Below are 16388 nucleotides of genomic sequence, written 5' to 3' on the forward strand. Positions count from 1 at the left end.
TACTTAGCTGGTTGATTTCGTTTTGTTTCTTAACCCAATTATGAAAAATTTCAAATATATAGCAGATTTGTAAGAATTTCACAGTGAACACATGTACACCCATGGTCTAGATCCTACTATACTATACTTTACTGTACTTACATGTTAGTAAACTGTATTATGGATCTATCCATCTTTCTGTCCCTCTGTTTATTAACTCATCTTTTTTTTTGCATTTTAAAGTAAATTGCAGACATCACTGCTTGCCCATCAATGCTTTAAGCCTGCATTTAATTAACTACATTTAATTGGGTTCAGTATTTGTTGATGTAAAATTTGTGTATAATGCACAAATCTTTAAGTATTCGTCTATTACGTTTTGGCAAATACATACACTTTTGTAACATGTGCAGACCTATTATTACCATCATCCCAGAAAGTTACATTATATCCCTTGCCAGGTAAGCACTCCTCTGATGTTTTTCCACCATAGGTTAGTTTTATCTGTTCTAAAATTTCACATAAGTAGAGCTGGTCAGTAATGGTATGTGTAAAAGCTTTTCTCATTCAGCATCATGGGTTTTTGTTTGGTTTGGTTTTTTTGCGGTATGCGGGCCTCTCACTGCTGTGGCCTCTCCCGTTGCGGAGCACAGGCTCCGGACGTGCAGGCTCAGCGGCCATGGCTCACGGGCCCAGCTGCTCCGTGGCATGTGGGATCTTCCCAGACTGGGGCACGAACCCATGTCCCCTGCATCGGCAGGCGGACTCAACCACTACGCCACCAGGGAAGCCCCCAGCATCATGTTTTTGAGATTCATCCATGCTGTTGTATGTATCAGTAGTTTGTTCCTTTTTATTGCTGATCACTATTCCATTGTACACATATATCACTTTTTAAAAAATCCATTTCTTTTGCTTTTAAGGTTTTTTTTTTTCTTCTATTTGATTAGCTAAATGCTATTTTCAGGATTGTCTGTATCTCCCATTTAATTATTTTGGTTCAGGTTACATTATACATGCAGTATTGCTTTTAATTTCTTGGTTATTAACATGAACAGCTAGCAGTGCATGTCAACCAAAAATTTATTTTGTAGTCTCTATGAAATCTCAGAGATCTTAATAATTTAAAAAAGATGAAAGCTATAGCCAGCTTACTCATCAGGTATTTAGGCCAAATGCCTTGGTAGGTCTTTTACTCTTTAACTGCTTTAATACTTAAATTGAATTTTAAATTCTAAGGTAGAGAATATTGAAAGTTGAACCCACAGTGGAAACAGTCATGAAACAATGACACAAAAACCATCTGTTCTTTTCACCATGAAATTAGAATTAGTATACATGGAATAGTTACCAGTTTTAGCCTTGCCTTGGTCATTCAGACATTCTAGTTTAAAAAATAGGATTCCAAATGGTTGTGATAAGAGAATAAAATTAAATGTAGTAAATGTGAATACAGTATGCAGTATACATTTAAGTATATTCTAAAATAATAGAACATCATAGTCTATAAGTTACCAGCAAACTTTTCCTCAAAACACCAGATAGTAAACATTTTTGGTTTTGCTGGCCAGGAGCAAAATTGAGGATATTATGTGTGTACTTACATAACCATCTGAAATGAAATACTTTTAAAATGTAAAAGCCATTCTCTCCTGGACCATACAAGGACTGGAGATGAATCAGGTGGTTGTCACTCCTGGCTTATTCTGTTGAAAATAGGAAATAGTTATAAACTAATCTTAAAGTAAAAGTTTTATTCTTATCAAGTTTTTATTACACTTATATTTTTATTGCAGTTTCTGCTTTTATACTTTATTTTTTTATATAAATTTATTTATTTTATTTATTTATTTTTGGCTGTGCTCAGTCTTTGTTGCTGCGAGGGGGGGCTACTCTTTCATTGCGGTGCACAGGCTTCTCATTGTGATGGCTTCTCTTGTTGCGGAGCACGGGCTCTAGGCAAGCAGGCTTCAATAGTTGTGGCACGCAGGCTCAGTAGTTGGGGCACACGGGCTTAGTTGCTCCGTGGCATGTGAGATCTTCCTGAACTAGGGATCGAACCCATGTCCCCTGCATTGGCAGGTGGATTCTTAACCATTGTCCCACCAGGGAAGTCCCTGGTTTTATATTTTAAATAAAAGTTTTGTGATTTTTTTTTTCCTTGATGACGCCTGGTGACACATGATTCTGTGGGTTTCATTTTATGATGGCTCTTTTAATCTAAAATGGTCTCCTACCTTTCTCTTTTCTTCCCATAACATGAATTTTTCTTTTTTTGAGAGACCAGGCCAGTTAGTTGTGTTGGAAAATGCCCCACATTCTGGATTTGTCTTGCTGTTTCCTCATTATGTCATTTAACTTGTTCTCTCACCTGTATTTCTTGTAAACTTGAATTTAGGTCTAAAGTCTTGAGTAGATTCACGTTAAACATTTTTGACAAGCTGTTTACCTTGTGTGTAAGATGAAAATAGTAATAGTGCTTACCTCAGGGTTAGTTTCAGGACTGAATGTGATAATCTATGCAAAGCACTTAGCACGATGCTTGTTTATAGTAAGTGCTTAGTACAAGTTAACTGCAGCTGCTATTTCTATATTGTCGTTAATGTTATTTATTATTGTTATCTATTATCTAGCTTTATTATGGGATTATGCAGCTGCTATTTCTATATTGTCGTTAATGTTATTTATTATTGTTATCTATTATCTAGCTTTATTATGGGATTATCTCAGTGCAATTACATATCTTCTTAAAAAGCTATAAGGGAACTGTATTCTTTTTCTTTTGAACTATATTAAATAGATGCACAATCCCTTATTAGCAACTCAAAAACCCAGATGTTTTTTAATAACTCATTTTCTGGCAAAATCTGATTGGAATTCATCTAGCAGCAAAATCTGAACTAAATTGACATGAGGCTGAAATATTAATATGTTTGAATATGGAATGTTGCTCCAGGTCACTGGGGGTTCTACGTAATATTACAGAATATGCATTGTATTACCTTTCTCAAATTGGAAGTAATTCTGAATTCTGGAACACATCTGTCCCTAAAGGTTGCAGATAAGGAGCTACAGACCTTTGATTTCAAAATGTTTTTAGAGAACTTACCACTCCGTCCTTTTTCCACTGATTTTTGTACCTAGCAATAGCGGTAATTAACACTAATGGTAATAGATACCAATTGTTGAGTCCTTACTATGTACTTAACACTTTGTTTTGTTGTTTTTAAGCTTAAATAATCCTAAAAGGTAGATACTATTTTTCTCAGTTTACAATTGGGGAAACTGCACTTCAGAAAGTGTCACATTGTTTATGAAAGAGTTGCAGTTCTGAACGGAAGCTTGTTTCACTCTGAAGTCATTCTGTTACACCATACTGCCTCTCAGGTAGACCAATTACATTTCTTCAAATTAGGAAATTTTGATTCTTTTTTTGATACTTGGAGGTAAGATATTTAGCTCCTTAGTTAAAGATTTTGGAACAAATCCTGAGATTTCTAATTACTGTCGTTCAGTATGTATCAGAAAAGGTTTTGTGATGGGTGTCAGAAAACATTGAATAGTGTGTTACCGAACTTACTCAGTCTCTGTATACAATGGGCGCTCACTAAATTTTTGCTGAATTGTACATTTGACCTTAACTTTCTCTTATTACTATCCTCAACTCTTTCAACTTTGGAAAGCACTCACATACCTCTCAAAAGTGAATTGGGAAGGCTAGGATTTTCATATTTTGTAAGGAAAAACTTCAGCCAGCCCTCCAAAGAGTATATTTTATTAGTGCTTTTGAAGCTTTTTCTAAGCATTTTATGTTTGTCAGGAGATGACACTATATAAATAATGACATGATTCATTAGGAACAATTTTATAATCATTAAAATCTGGCAATTAAAATCACAAATCTAGTAATGAATAATCATGTTGGCAACAATCTATCACAGCTGTGCCTCAAAATAGTAGCTGATGTTCATTAACTTTTAAGCTTTTGCTTCTCCCAGTAGGAATAAACTTTAGTACTTTTCTAGAAAAATATTGCTAATTATAATAAAAATTTCAAGTCACTCTTTTTTTTTTTTTTTTTTGCAGTACACGGGCCTCTCACTGTTGTGGCCTCTCCCGATGCGGAGCACAGGCTCCGGACGCGCAGGCTCAGCGGCCATGGCTCACGGGCCGAGCCCCTCCGTGGCATGTGGGATCCTCCCGGACCGGGGCACAAACCCGTGTCCCCTGCATCGGCAGGCGGACTCTCAACCACTGCGCCACCAGGGGAGCTCCCTCAAGTCACTTTTTTTGACCTCAGATTTGAAACAGTGTTTTAGGGCATTCATTATAGATTATAATGTATTCACTGCAAATTCTTTCTGTAAGACCTTCATATTACAAATCTTCTTAACATAATGAAACTGGCAAAAGACCTACTAGACTGTCTTTGACAGAGTGAGCTCAGGACAAAAGTGAGGAGGAGTTGAATCAGTCAAGGGCATCAGCACCTGATGTAGTTGAGTTACCATTTTTTATTGTCTTATTAGCTTTAGTCCTCAGTAGATGGTTCTAATTAACCAGTATGTTCCATAGTATATTTTATATGTGTGTATGTATGTTTTTTTAGCACTATTATCAAAAAACAGATACTGGTATATATGTGTAATATATATGTAAATATATATATATTTACAATTCCCTAAAATTCTTATAGTAATGTCGTTACCTATTAGAATCATTTCCTAATTATATGTATGAAATAGGATGGGTGACAATAACACAAATTTGTTGCAAGGCTACAGTATTTCATGTAGATGCCTTATTGACCCGTTATTTTTGTAACACTGGGGAAAGCCATGGTAGATGCAGTGTTGATGCTGCTTTTCCCCAGGACCGCTCTCTCTCATTACTGTGATGACGGTTATATCCAGATTCTGAATATTCAGAGACACTCCAGTCCAGTGCTATAGACACTGAACACTTCATCCCCAAGGCATGTAGCACTCCCTCTGATGCCAGTAAAATTGTGAAGGTGTGTGATAGGTCAGGGGTCGGAATAAAAGGTAACAAATCCTTAAAGGTGCCCTGCCTCCTCTGGGAGTCCCTGCCCCTCTCTCTCGCCAACACAGGAAGTCACATATTTTAAAAATAATAAAGCTGGGGCTTCCCTGGTGGCGCAGTGGTTGAGAGTCCACCTGCCGATGCAGGGGACACGGGTTCGTGCCCCAGTCTGGGAAGATCCCACATGCCGCAGGGCGGCTGGGCCTGTGAGCCATGGCCGCTGAGCCTGCACGTCCGGAGCCTGTGCTCCGCAACAGGAGAGGCCACAACAGTAAGAGGCCCACGTACCGCAAAAAAAAAAAAAAATTAATAATAATAATAATAATAATAAAGCTTGTAAAGACACACCAGTAGAAGCAACAAGATATGTTCAAATGTAAAGTGTTACAGTAAGCTATAATGCAGTTAAGAAGGCTGGTCTGGATGGGAAAGAATAAATACCTGGAACTCAGCATTAACTGTTAAAGATGGACATACATATACTGTACAACTCAGAAAAAGGTTCATTCATTCATTTATTCAACAAATACTGTTGAGCACCTTTACTCCATGCTTGTCATTGTGCTCAGCACTGACTACACAAAAATAAACAAGATAGACAAGACCTCTGCCCTCTCAGAAACCAAACAAGGGTCTTCATCCCAAGGCAGCTGTGAAGAATGACACCTCTCACTCAATTTTGTCCACAGTGTGTGGGGTCCCATGCATAGAGTCTCTGGGTCTATTTCCTGTGGGCAGACATACGTATAAAGAAATCATAATTATTCTGTAATTCAAAAGAGGAGTGAAATATAAGACCAAAGCTATATTGAGGAAAAAATAAGGGGAAGAAAAGAATAAATAGCTAGAGCTGTAACTAATGATCAAACCGTGTGAAATGTCTCAAGCTCTTTCTGGGGTTTTATTGGGTTGGCCAGAAAGTTCGTTTGGTTAATGCATATGTTGTTCAATAAAGTTCTTGGTGAAAACGAAAAATGTGTCTTTTATTTTTACTTAAAACCGAACGAACTTTTTGGCCAACCCAGTATTTTGAGAGGATAGGTAGGAATATTTGTCCTTAGGACACTGAATTTTTTTCATTTTCTATCCGTCTTTGCTTCCTTTCCTACCTCACTTTGTGTGTTTTACACAAATGACACACAAAATTATATTTGAGGCCATTGAAACTCTTATGAGAAAATATTGGTCAACTTTAATAAAAATTTTATGTATCAGGGCTTCCCTGGTGGCGCAGTGGTTGAGAGTCCGCCTGCCGATGCAGGGGACACGGGTTCGTGCCCCGGTCTGGGAAGATCCCACATGCCGCCGAGCGGCTGGGCCCGTGAGCCATGGCCGCTGAGCCTGCGCGTCCAGAGCCTGTGCTCTGCAACGGGAGAGGCCACAACAGTGAGAGGCCTGCATACAGCAAAAAAAAAAAAAAATTTTATATATCAAAAGTAAGCATTTCTGGGGCTTCCCTGGTGGCGCAGTGGTTGAGAGTCCGCCTGCCAATGCAGGGGACGCAGGTTCGTGCCCTGGTCTGGGAAGATCCCACGTGCCATGGAGTGGCTGGGCCCATGAGCCATGGCCGCTGGGCCTGCACATCCAGAGCCTGTGCTCCGCAGCGGGAGAGGCCACAACGGTGAGAGGCCCGCGTACCGCAAAAAAAAAAAAAAAAAAGTAAGCATTGCTTACTGCTTATACAATAGAAAAATAGAAATTAGGAGAATAAAATGGTATTTTAAACTTCACTACCAATTTCAGTCTCATCTGTCTATTAAATAAATTGAATCTAATGAAATATCATGTATTTGTTTTCAACTTTTTACTTTTACAAATAATGCTTAGCAAACATTTATACACATTTATCTTAAAGCATTTTGCTGATTTTTTTCCCCAAAGGGTTAACTCTTAGAAGCAGATTGACTAGTTCAGAAGAGAGAGAGTTGTTTTTTTTTGTTTTTTTTTTTTTGCAGTACACGGGCCTCTCACTGTTGTGGCCTCTCCCGTTGGGGAGCACAGGCTCTGGATGCGCAGGCTCAGTGGCCATGGCTCACAGGCCCAGCCGCTCCGTGGCATGTGGGATCTTCCCAGACCGGGGCATGAACCCGTGTCCCCTGCATCGGCAGGCGGACTCTCAACCACTGTGCCACCAGGGAAGCCCGAGAGAGATTTTTAAGGTTGTTGATCTGTTAGACAGTATCTTTAACCAGTTTTTACTATCAGCAGCAGTGTATGACAGTGCCTTTATCTATACTTTCACCAACATTTAATATTTTTTAACACTTATCTGTAGTTAATACTCAATATAGTATTTATATTAGTATATAGCTTGTAAATATAATAAGTATGTTAGTATATGTATAGTTTGTGTATATGTGTGTGCATTATTTTAAAATAAATTTGATACACATAAAATGGTATCTTATTTTCATTTGAATCTTTTATAAGGTTAAATATTTTAAATTGTTACCTAGTATTTTATGAATAGCCTAGTCATTATAGTCACCTGTTTTTTGTTTAAAGGAGTTTACCTTTTCTTTTTAGTTTATAATAGTATGTAAAAATATCAGTTTTATCCCCTGTCATATGTTGTAAATGTATTTTTCTCCAGTTTAAGAAAAAATAATTTTAAGACAGAAAAATTAACTACTTGTAAATTTTAAATTTAAAGAGGAACAATATGAACAATATGAATATGAACAATAACTTTTTTCTTCCTCTTTAGGTTTTCTTTCTACCATTAAGTAATACCATCCTCAGTTGTTTTAAAGACAATTCCATCTTCGCCTGGGAATGTGATACTCTTGTTTGCAAATATCAATTGCCAGCTCCACCTGAAAGCTCTAGTATATTATACAAAGTGTTTGCTGTGACCAGGTAATGTCCTCTTTAAGACACTAAGGATTTTTATGAAATTTAACTTCCAGGGAAATTTTATAAATTTTCATTCAGTATTTTATTTTCCTATGAGCAAAAGTTTCCTTCAGACTTAGATATGGTAATAAGTTTTTTACTTATTGTGGAAAATGTACACAAAAATATAAAAGTACATGAAATCTCAAGGCTAGTACTCTCATTAGCCATAATAAGCATTAACTAATAGCCACTCCTATTTTGTCTATTACTCTGCCTACCATTTCTCTACTGCACCGTCATAAAGCAAAGCCCAAGTGTATCATTTCATGCATAAGTATTTCAGCGTGTATCTCTAAAGGATAGGACCCTTTTTGAAACATAACCATGGTACTATCATCAGAATTTTAAAAATTCATAATATAATATTATATATCTAGTTATTCATATTTCCCTGATTTGTCTAATAATTTTTTTTTATGGTTGGTTTGTTCAAGTCAGGAGCAAAATAAGGTTCACACATTGCCTCGGTTGGTATATCTCTCTTTTTATATTTTCCTTGCAGTTTATTTGTTAAAGAACTGGTCATTTGTCCTGTAGTTTTCTACATTCTGGATTTTGCTCTTTGCACCTCTGTGATGCTGTTTAATATGATCTTTTCTCATCTATATTTACTATAAACTGGTTACACCTGGTTATATTTCCTATAAATTGGAGGCTTGATCTTGATCTGGTTTGATTTGGGGGCAAGAAGACATTGTAGGCGGTTTGTGTACCTTCATCAAGAGGAACACAGAACTCTTTCTCTTATGATATTAGTGGCCACTGATGATCATTACCTAGATATTGTGTGTTGCATTAGAGGTTAGCAAATGGTGCTGTTCTAATTCTGTCTTTCCTTCTCCCTTATTAACCAAAACCTTCGATAGAAAGAAACTTCCTCTCATCAACTATACTCCAATAAAAATTTTAAAAAAAAAAAAGGAAGAAACTGCCTCTCAACTCTTTGGTTACTTTACTGTACAGTTTGTAAAGGAAAGGCAGGATAAATGCTGGATTTCTTCCTATTTAAAAAAAAAAATTTTTTTTTTCACCAAAATAATGGATTGGTTTATTGGCATCTTCAAAGGTGGCCGATGAAGGTTTTTTGTCTTTAATCTTTGTAAGCTCATGGACTTAAACACAGTTGACATGATTTGACCCATTAAAGTTATTATTCTTAGTGATGCTCCAGTACTCTCATCTTGGATCAGTGGGATCCTCTTCAGGTCGGCTTTGAACGAACCCTTTTGATACAACCCCGGTTGTCTGTGATAGTTCTCATTCTTTTTGGTCCAACAAGATGTTCCAGTCTTATCTTGTATATTTCCTGTCCCAAACCTGGAATCAGCCATTTCTCTAAAGGCTGTGGGTTTATTTTTGTGGGAAATGATATATTGACACTTAATCTGGATGCTAGGTTCTCGCTGTGGGTGGGTTGGTCATTGTTTCCAGATATTAATGGATGTTATTTCCTCTCTTTCTCTCACCCTCTTCTTCTGAGTTGTCAGTAAATCCCATCAACTCTACCAAACTGTATCTTGAATTGGTCTACTTTCCTTTGTCCATTGCTACAGCTATTACCCCAGTCCCAGCTATCGTAGTCTTTTTCAGGGTACTGTAATAGCTCCCTTATTTGGTCTGCCTGTTTTCAGTCTCATTTCCTAAAGTCAGTGTCTACAAAGCAGATAGAGTGGTCTTCTCAAATCATTACGTCAGATCATGTCATTTCCCTATTGAACTCCTGTAAAAGGCTTTCCACTGCTCTTAGAAAATCCAGCTCTCTGCCATGTCCCTGAGATCTTTTGTCCTCTGGTCTAGGCCTCCCTCTCTTTTCTCATCTTATTTCCCCTTACTGTGTTCCAGCCACACTTGAGTGTGGCGTCTCTTTGTTATTTACACCAGTCTCAACATTTTTGTTCTGGCCAGTCAGGAATACTGACCAGCATGGAATTCTTTCTCCAAGTTACCCTATGATTGGCCCATTCGCATCATTCATGTAGTAGATCTTCCTCCTTTTCCAGCTCTGTAACATTACCTCGTTTTAGAGTTCTTTAAAGAACTTAACAGCTGATATCAAGTTCATTTATTTGTTTCTTTACCTTCCTCTAGACTGAAAATCCCCTGAGAGCAGGGATCTTACCTGTCGTCTTGTTCACCACTGTGTCCCTGGCACCTGGGGTGAAACCTAGCTTATAGTAGACACTTTATAATCCTTTGTGAATGAATGAGCAACAACCTTGCAAATCAGTACAGCTTATTCTTTTTGTACCTTTTAAACATAAAGTAGCTTTCTTTGGCAGGAAAAAAGTTTGGGCTTTTTGGTTTTTCATATAGCAATGCTGTTATCAATTCAGTACAGTCGTATGTGAAATACAGAAAGTTGGTTAGTAGTAAGTGACTTTGAGATTATGCAATAAAATATAAACGTTACTCAGAAACTCACAGTCAAGTCATCAAACAGATATCTGTTAAGCTGGTATCTTAGCACAATAGGTTAAAAAAAAAAAAGAAAGAAAACTACTGTAAGCCTGAGTTTTCCTATATGGTAGCCACTGGATACCTGGGACTATTTAAATTAATAAAAATTAAATAAAATCAAGAATTAATTTCCTCAGAAGTGCTAGCCACATTTTAGTTCTCAATAATCACATGTGGCTGGTAGTGACTACATTGGACAGCATAGATACAGAACATTTCTATCATCTTATGGGATCAGGTTGGACAGTGCTGCTATAAATAATTCATCTAGTCTTACTTTCTCACCTTTTTAAAATATAGAGATGGCCAAATCCTGGCTGCTGGGGGCAAATCGAATCATCTTCATTTGTGGTGCTTGGAAGCCAAACAGCTATTTAGAATTATCCAGATGCCCACCAAAGTTCGAGCCATTCGCCATCTAGAGTTTCTTCCTGATAGTTTTGATGCTGGTTCTAATCAGGTTAGTAATATAAATGTTAGTAAAGTTGTACTTTTTTGGAAAGATTGTTATCAATTTCCACACTATGTTAGTTCTCTTATTTAACTTGTAGCCTGATTGTTACAAGGTTTTGAAATTGCTGATAACTTGTAAAGAGTCTAAAACTGAAAAAATGGGAAAATCTTAGGTTCTGTATATTACTGATAACTTGCCCTTTTTCTAAAATCAGTATACTTTATGTCATACTTTATGGTTTACAGGGTGATTAAGCATGCTGTTTTTTATTTGATCCTTAAAGAATTCATTGAGTGTAGGTAGGGAAGGTATTCTCACCATTATACAGATTGTGACGCCGAAGCTTAGAAACACAAAGTGACCTGTCAACACTCCTTTAATTATAAGGATTAAAGGTAGGACTAGAACTGAAATGTTCTCGCTTTGTTACGCTGTGTTCTATCTACCATAGCTGGCTGCCTCAATCCTATGAGACGTCTTTTCTTTCTACCTTGCCTTCGTTTACGATGCGCTCCCCCCGCCACACGCCTTTTTTCTCTTTAATAGTCGAGTAGTTGAACCTTTCTTATTTTAAATTATCTTGGGTCTTGCACATTAACAAATTGTGTGTGTGTGTGTGTATGTGTGTGTTGTGTATTTATGTATAATATATGTGTGTATCATCTCTATTTTAAATTTTTTGAGTAGATAATGCTTTCACATGGTTGAAAACATAAAAAAATATAAAAAGGCATAAGATGAAGTCTTACTCTTTTCTCCCATTTGCCTGGTTATTCACTCTCCGTAACCCACTGCTGTTATATAATCTTATGTTTTTCCCATTTTTTTTACCTTGTTTTTTCCTAACTTAGTTTACCTTGACAATTTTCCTGTATCAGTACAGAACTTCATTCTTTTTTACAGGTGTATAGGTTTTTATAACCAGCCCTTTATTATTGGGCACTTAACCTGTTTTCAGTCCTTTTCTGTTACAAATGATGCTGCACTGAATAACATTTTTGTTTGCTTGTTTGTTTTTTTAATTTATTTTTTCGCCGAGCCATGCAGCATGTGGGTTCTTAGTTCCCCAACCAGGGATCGAACCCGTGCTCCCTGCAGTGGAAGCACTGGAAGCACAGAGTCTTAACCACTAGACCGCCAGGGATGTCCCTTTTTTTTTTTTTTAATATACATAACTTTTGCACATGTCATTTTACACATCCTGTCTGTAGGATAAAATCTCAGAGTTAAAATAGTGGTACCAGGGTTAAGTGCATCTGTAATTTTGATAGATCTTGCCAAATTGCTTTCCAGAGAGGTTGTGTCAACTGTGAATAAGAGGGTGTCCTACCATCTGACCCAGAGAAGAACATGCTGTTTATTTTATTTTATTTTATTTTATTTTATTTTCTTAATAAATTTGTTTATTTATGGGTGCGTTGGGTCTTCGTTGCTGTGCGTGGGCTTTCTCTAGTTGTAGTGAACAGGGGCTACTCTTTGTTGTGGTGCACGGGCTTCTCATTGCGGTGGCTTCTCTTGTTGTGGAGCACAGGCTGTAGGTACGCAGGCTTCAGTAGTTGTGGCACACAGGCTCAGTAGTTGTGGCTCGCAGGCTCTAGAGTGCAGGCTCAGTAGTTGTGGCTCACGGGCCTAGTTGCTCCGCGGCATGTGGGATCCCGGACTGGGGCTTGAACCCGTGTCCCCTGCATTGGCAGGCAGATTCTTAACCACTGCGCCACCAGGGAAGCCCCAGAACATGCTTTCTAGGTTGTCACATTCAAACTGCCTCCAACCACCTCTAGACTATAGTCTTTCACGTAACAGGGGACATCGGCGTTTCACGAGATCACGTGGTGGCCCTGGGGAAAAGAACCTGTATGTGGACAAGGCAGCAGAGGGGTTTATTGTTTCATGTGTTGAAGCTTTTTTAGTACATGTTTTTAAGTTCTAAGTTGTATGAGTTACAGCTAATTTTTTTTCCCCTTGAAAGACTAGCTTCCCTCCGACCCGCAGCCCGACTGCCCTTGCAGCTCGCAGACCTTCCCTCTCCACAGCCCAAATGCTAGTTACAACCGCGGGAGTCACAGGTTTGTGTAGGGCAGCAGGACAGGTGTTAGCTCCGGTCAGGCTGGGGATGGAGAAGAGAAACAAGCCCTCCACCGTCCTGGCTTCTGGCGGCCGGTGTGGAGTCAAGGTGAAGGCCTGCCATCGTCTGTACTCCCTCTGGAGGGAGTGGTGGAGATGCGCCTGCCTGTGGGGAGGGCTGATTCTTAGGTGACCTTTCTGTAGTCTCCCAGGATGGGCTCCTTACTGGTTCTGGGTAGAGCCAGGCTTCTCTGGACCTGAACAGGGCGAATCTACATGAGCCTTAATTAGGGATTTTAAAATACGTGGCGGCTCTCTGCGAGTATAATCGCCTCTGACTGTCCTCCCTCCCCCACCAAAGAAAAGAAAACATATGTAAATACACACGTGTGTATGTGTGTAGTTTGACTTGCAGACATTTGACTTTTTTTAATTGAGGTATAATTGACATAGAACATTATATTAGTTTCAGGTGTACAGCATGCTGATTCAGTATTTGTATACATTGCAAAATGATCAGCATAATAAAAGTCCAGTTAGCATCTGAGACTTGACTCTTAAATGTGTTTTAGGAACTCATATGTTGTTTCTCTCTACTCTTAGGTCCTTGGAGTGCTGTGTCAGGATGGCATTATGAGATTTGTTAATATACAGACTTGTAAACTTCTCTTTGAAATTGGGAGCCTTGACGAAGGAATTAGTTCATCAGCAATTAGCCCCCATGGACGGTACATTGCATCTATTATGGAAAATGGAAGTCTGAACATATATTCAGTTCAGACTTTAATAAAAGAAATAAATAAGGTATGTTATCAAGTAAACCGTATCTTTTTTCTTTTAAGATTTAAATGCTGTATCATCAAAAATAAAAACTCTGTGTTCCAAGCATCTAACCTCCTTGCACCTTATCCATTTTTCTGGATATGGTTTCTGCTCTTACCCCCAAAGCCACATCTCCAGATTTTTCTCACCCATGCTCCATCCCTAAATTGCTGTCTTCACAAAAGGCATCTGTTTGGAGTCCTTGTCCCATTCAAGGTGCCCCTCTGATCTGCTTCCCAAAAGAGGTCTTCAGTTCCAGTCTCTTCATTTCTGTCTCTTTCTTCCCATTGTTGTAGGCTAGACACCTTGGAGCACTGTGACTGTTTCTATTCCTGTATTTCCCAAATCTGGTCAATACTAAGTCCTGTAGTCCTTGAATCTGAGACGTCTGTGTGTGTGCCGCCTGTTCTGTCTGCGCATCGGCCATCCTTGTACTGGTGCTCATTTGCTGCTCCCGAATAACAGTGATTTAAACAAATATACCAAAACCCAGAGCCCTCAGTGCCATCTTCTGCCCATCAATCATCTTTTATGTTTTTTTAATTCTTTTTTTTATTCTTTTGCTTTTCTCAATCATCTTTTATATAACATTTTTCTTTTTATAAATTTATTTATTTATTTTTGGCTGCATCGGGTCTTCGTTGCTGTGCGCAGGCTTTCTCTAGTTGTGGCGAGCGGGGGCTGCTCTTCGTTGTGGTGCGCGGGCTTCTCATTGCGGTGGCTTCTCTTTGTTGTGGAGCACGGGCTCTAGGTGCGTGGGCTTCAATAATTGTGGCACACGGGTTCAGTAGTTGTGGCTCACAGGCTCTAGAGCACAGGCTCGGTAGTTGTAGTGCGTGGGCTTAGTTGCTCCACGGCATGTGGGATCTTCCCGAACCAGGGCTCGAACCCATGTCCCCTGAATTGGCAGACAGATTCTTAACCACTGCGCCACCAGGGAAGTCCCAATATAACAGTTTTCTAAAATAGTACTTTCATCATCGTTTCTAAAATAATGCTGTCTTAGAGGCTTCCTTCCTTTTGCCTGTTTCATTGAGTCCACGCTCTTCTGCCCGGCTCTCAGAGTCCTCTCTGATCTTGTCGTCTCTCCCTAACGTGTTTCCCCATACTTTCAGCTTCCCTCATTGTCCCCCGTAGACACCATGCTCATTTCTACATCTGTTATTACACTGCGCACCTCATCTAAAATATACTCCCACTTCTCTTATGGTTATCTAATAAAACTCCCCCAGCTCGTTGTCGAGTCCAGTTGTTCTGTGGGAGCCTTTCCCGGTCTGGAATTGTATCACAATAGCCCTGAGAGGGACTTGGGTGATCACCTAGTCTAACCATTTCGTTTTACAGGAAGAGCAGCTCATGCCCCAACCTAATGACACAGCTAGTCCTTACAGGCCCAAGTGTTCTGTTCTTAATACGCTAATCTTGTTGCTATGTGCCCACTCCTTTTCACCTTTTCTTTTCCAATTAGACAGATAAGAAGTTCTTATTACAGAGAAAAATCAAGATACAGATAAGCAAATAGATCAGCAAGTCTCACCATTCTTAGATGATTTTGAAATGTATGCCTACTCAGTCTTTTGTTCTGTGTGTGTAAATGTATACAGTCTACATGATTCTATAGTTGTGAGTTTGTTGATGAAAATTTATCAGCAACTCTACAATCAGTCCTCACCGCATATTTACAGACATTTGCATGTGCAGAGCAGCAAGAAATTGGAGTTGCCTTCATGCAGGTTCCCCCTGAGGTCAGACAAAGCTCTCCATAGGAACAGGTGTCCTTCTCGTGGTCTGTTTAGTGCCACATTTTTCACATTCTTGTGATTTTTGTTGGTGATTTTGCTATTTAAAATGTCCCCCAACCACAGTGCTGACGTGCTGTCTGGTGTCCTAAGCACAAGAGGGCTGGGAGGTGTCTCAGGGAGAACGTATGTGTGTTAGGTAAGCTTCATTCAGGAATGAGCTACAGTGCTGTTGGCATGAGTTCAATGCTAATGAATCAACACTGTACAGTCAATGAGCATCTTTGTTTATTTTTATTTATTTATTTTTGGCAGCATTGGGTCTTTGTTGCTGCACGTGGGCTTTCTCTACTTGCGGTGAGCGGGGGCTACTCTTCATTGCGGTGCGCGGGCTTCTCATTGCGGTGGCTTCTCTTGGTGCGGAGCACGGGCTCTAGGCGCGCGGGCTTCAGTAGTTGTGGCTCACGGGCTCTAGAGCACAGACTCAGGAGTTGTGGCGCATGGGCTTAGTTGCTCTGTGGCATGTGGGATCTTCCCCGACCAGGGCTCGAACCTGTGTGCCCTGCATCAGCAGGCGGACTCTCAACCACTGCGCCACCAGGGGAGCCCCACATTATTCATTCTTAATGACAGTTGTTAACCTAGCTGAATTTTATAAGAGCTAGATAAATGTTATTAATAGAAACAAAGATCTGAGAAAAACCAAGGTAAGCATGAGTCATTGGCTTCCTCTCTGTTATTTGTTAAGCAAATTGAGGTCATATTGACCAGAAAAGCTAGCTTGTAACAGAAGAAGGATAATTTTTTTGGGCGGACACATTACCAGCACCACCAGTGCTATTCCAGGCCTACAAAATGCCCAGGTTTATGCAAAACTTATTACCCGTGTCTCATTCCTTCAAGTCCTATTTTCTTGCCATTGGAGAATTTCT

At 39.2% G+C, this 16388-nt stretch overlaps 1 protein-coding gene across 2 annotated transcripts in view; it reads left to right on the top strand.

Annotated features, from left to right (window-relative positions):
• TBC1D31 (TBC1 domain family member 31) overlaps positions 1 to 16388 on the top strand; it is a 63588-nt gene that overhangs the window by 12333 nt on the left and 34867 nt on the right. For both annotated transcript variants that reach the window (XM_060115987.1, XM_060115988.1), the window contains exons 5-7: positions 7730 to 7881; positions 10678 to 10837; positions 13499 to 13699. In XM_060115987.1, coding sequence (XP_059971970.1) covers positions 7730 to 7881; positions 10678 to 10837; positions 13499 to 13699 — 513 coding nt within the window. The remainder of the gene's footprint in view (positions 1 to 7729; positions 7882 to 10677; positions 10838 to 13498; positions 13700 to 16388) is intronic.

This window comes from Mesoplodon densirostris, chromosome 13 (genome assembly GCF_025265405.1).
Source record: "Mesoplodon densirostris isolate mMesDen1 chromosome 13, mMesDen1 primary haplotype, whole genome shotgun sequence".
NCBI lineage: Eukaryota > Metazoa > Chordata > Mammalia > Artiodactyla > Ziphiidae > Mesoplodon > Mesoplodon densirostris.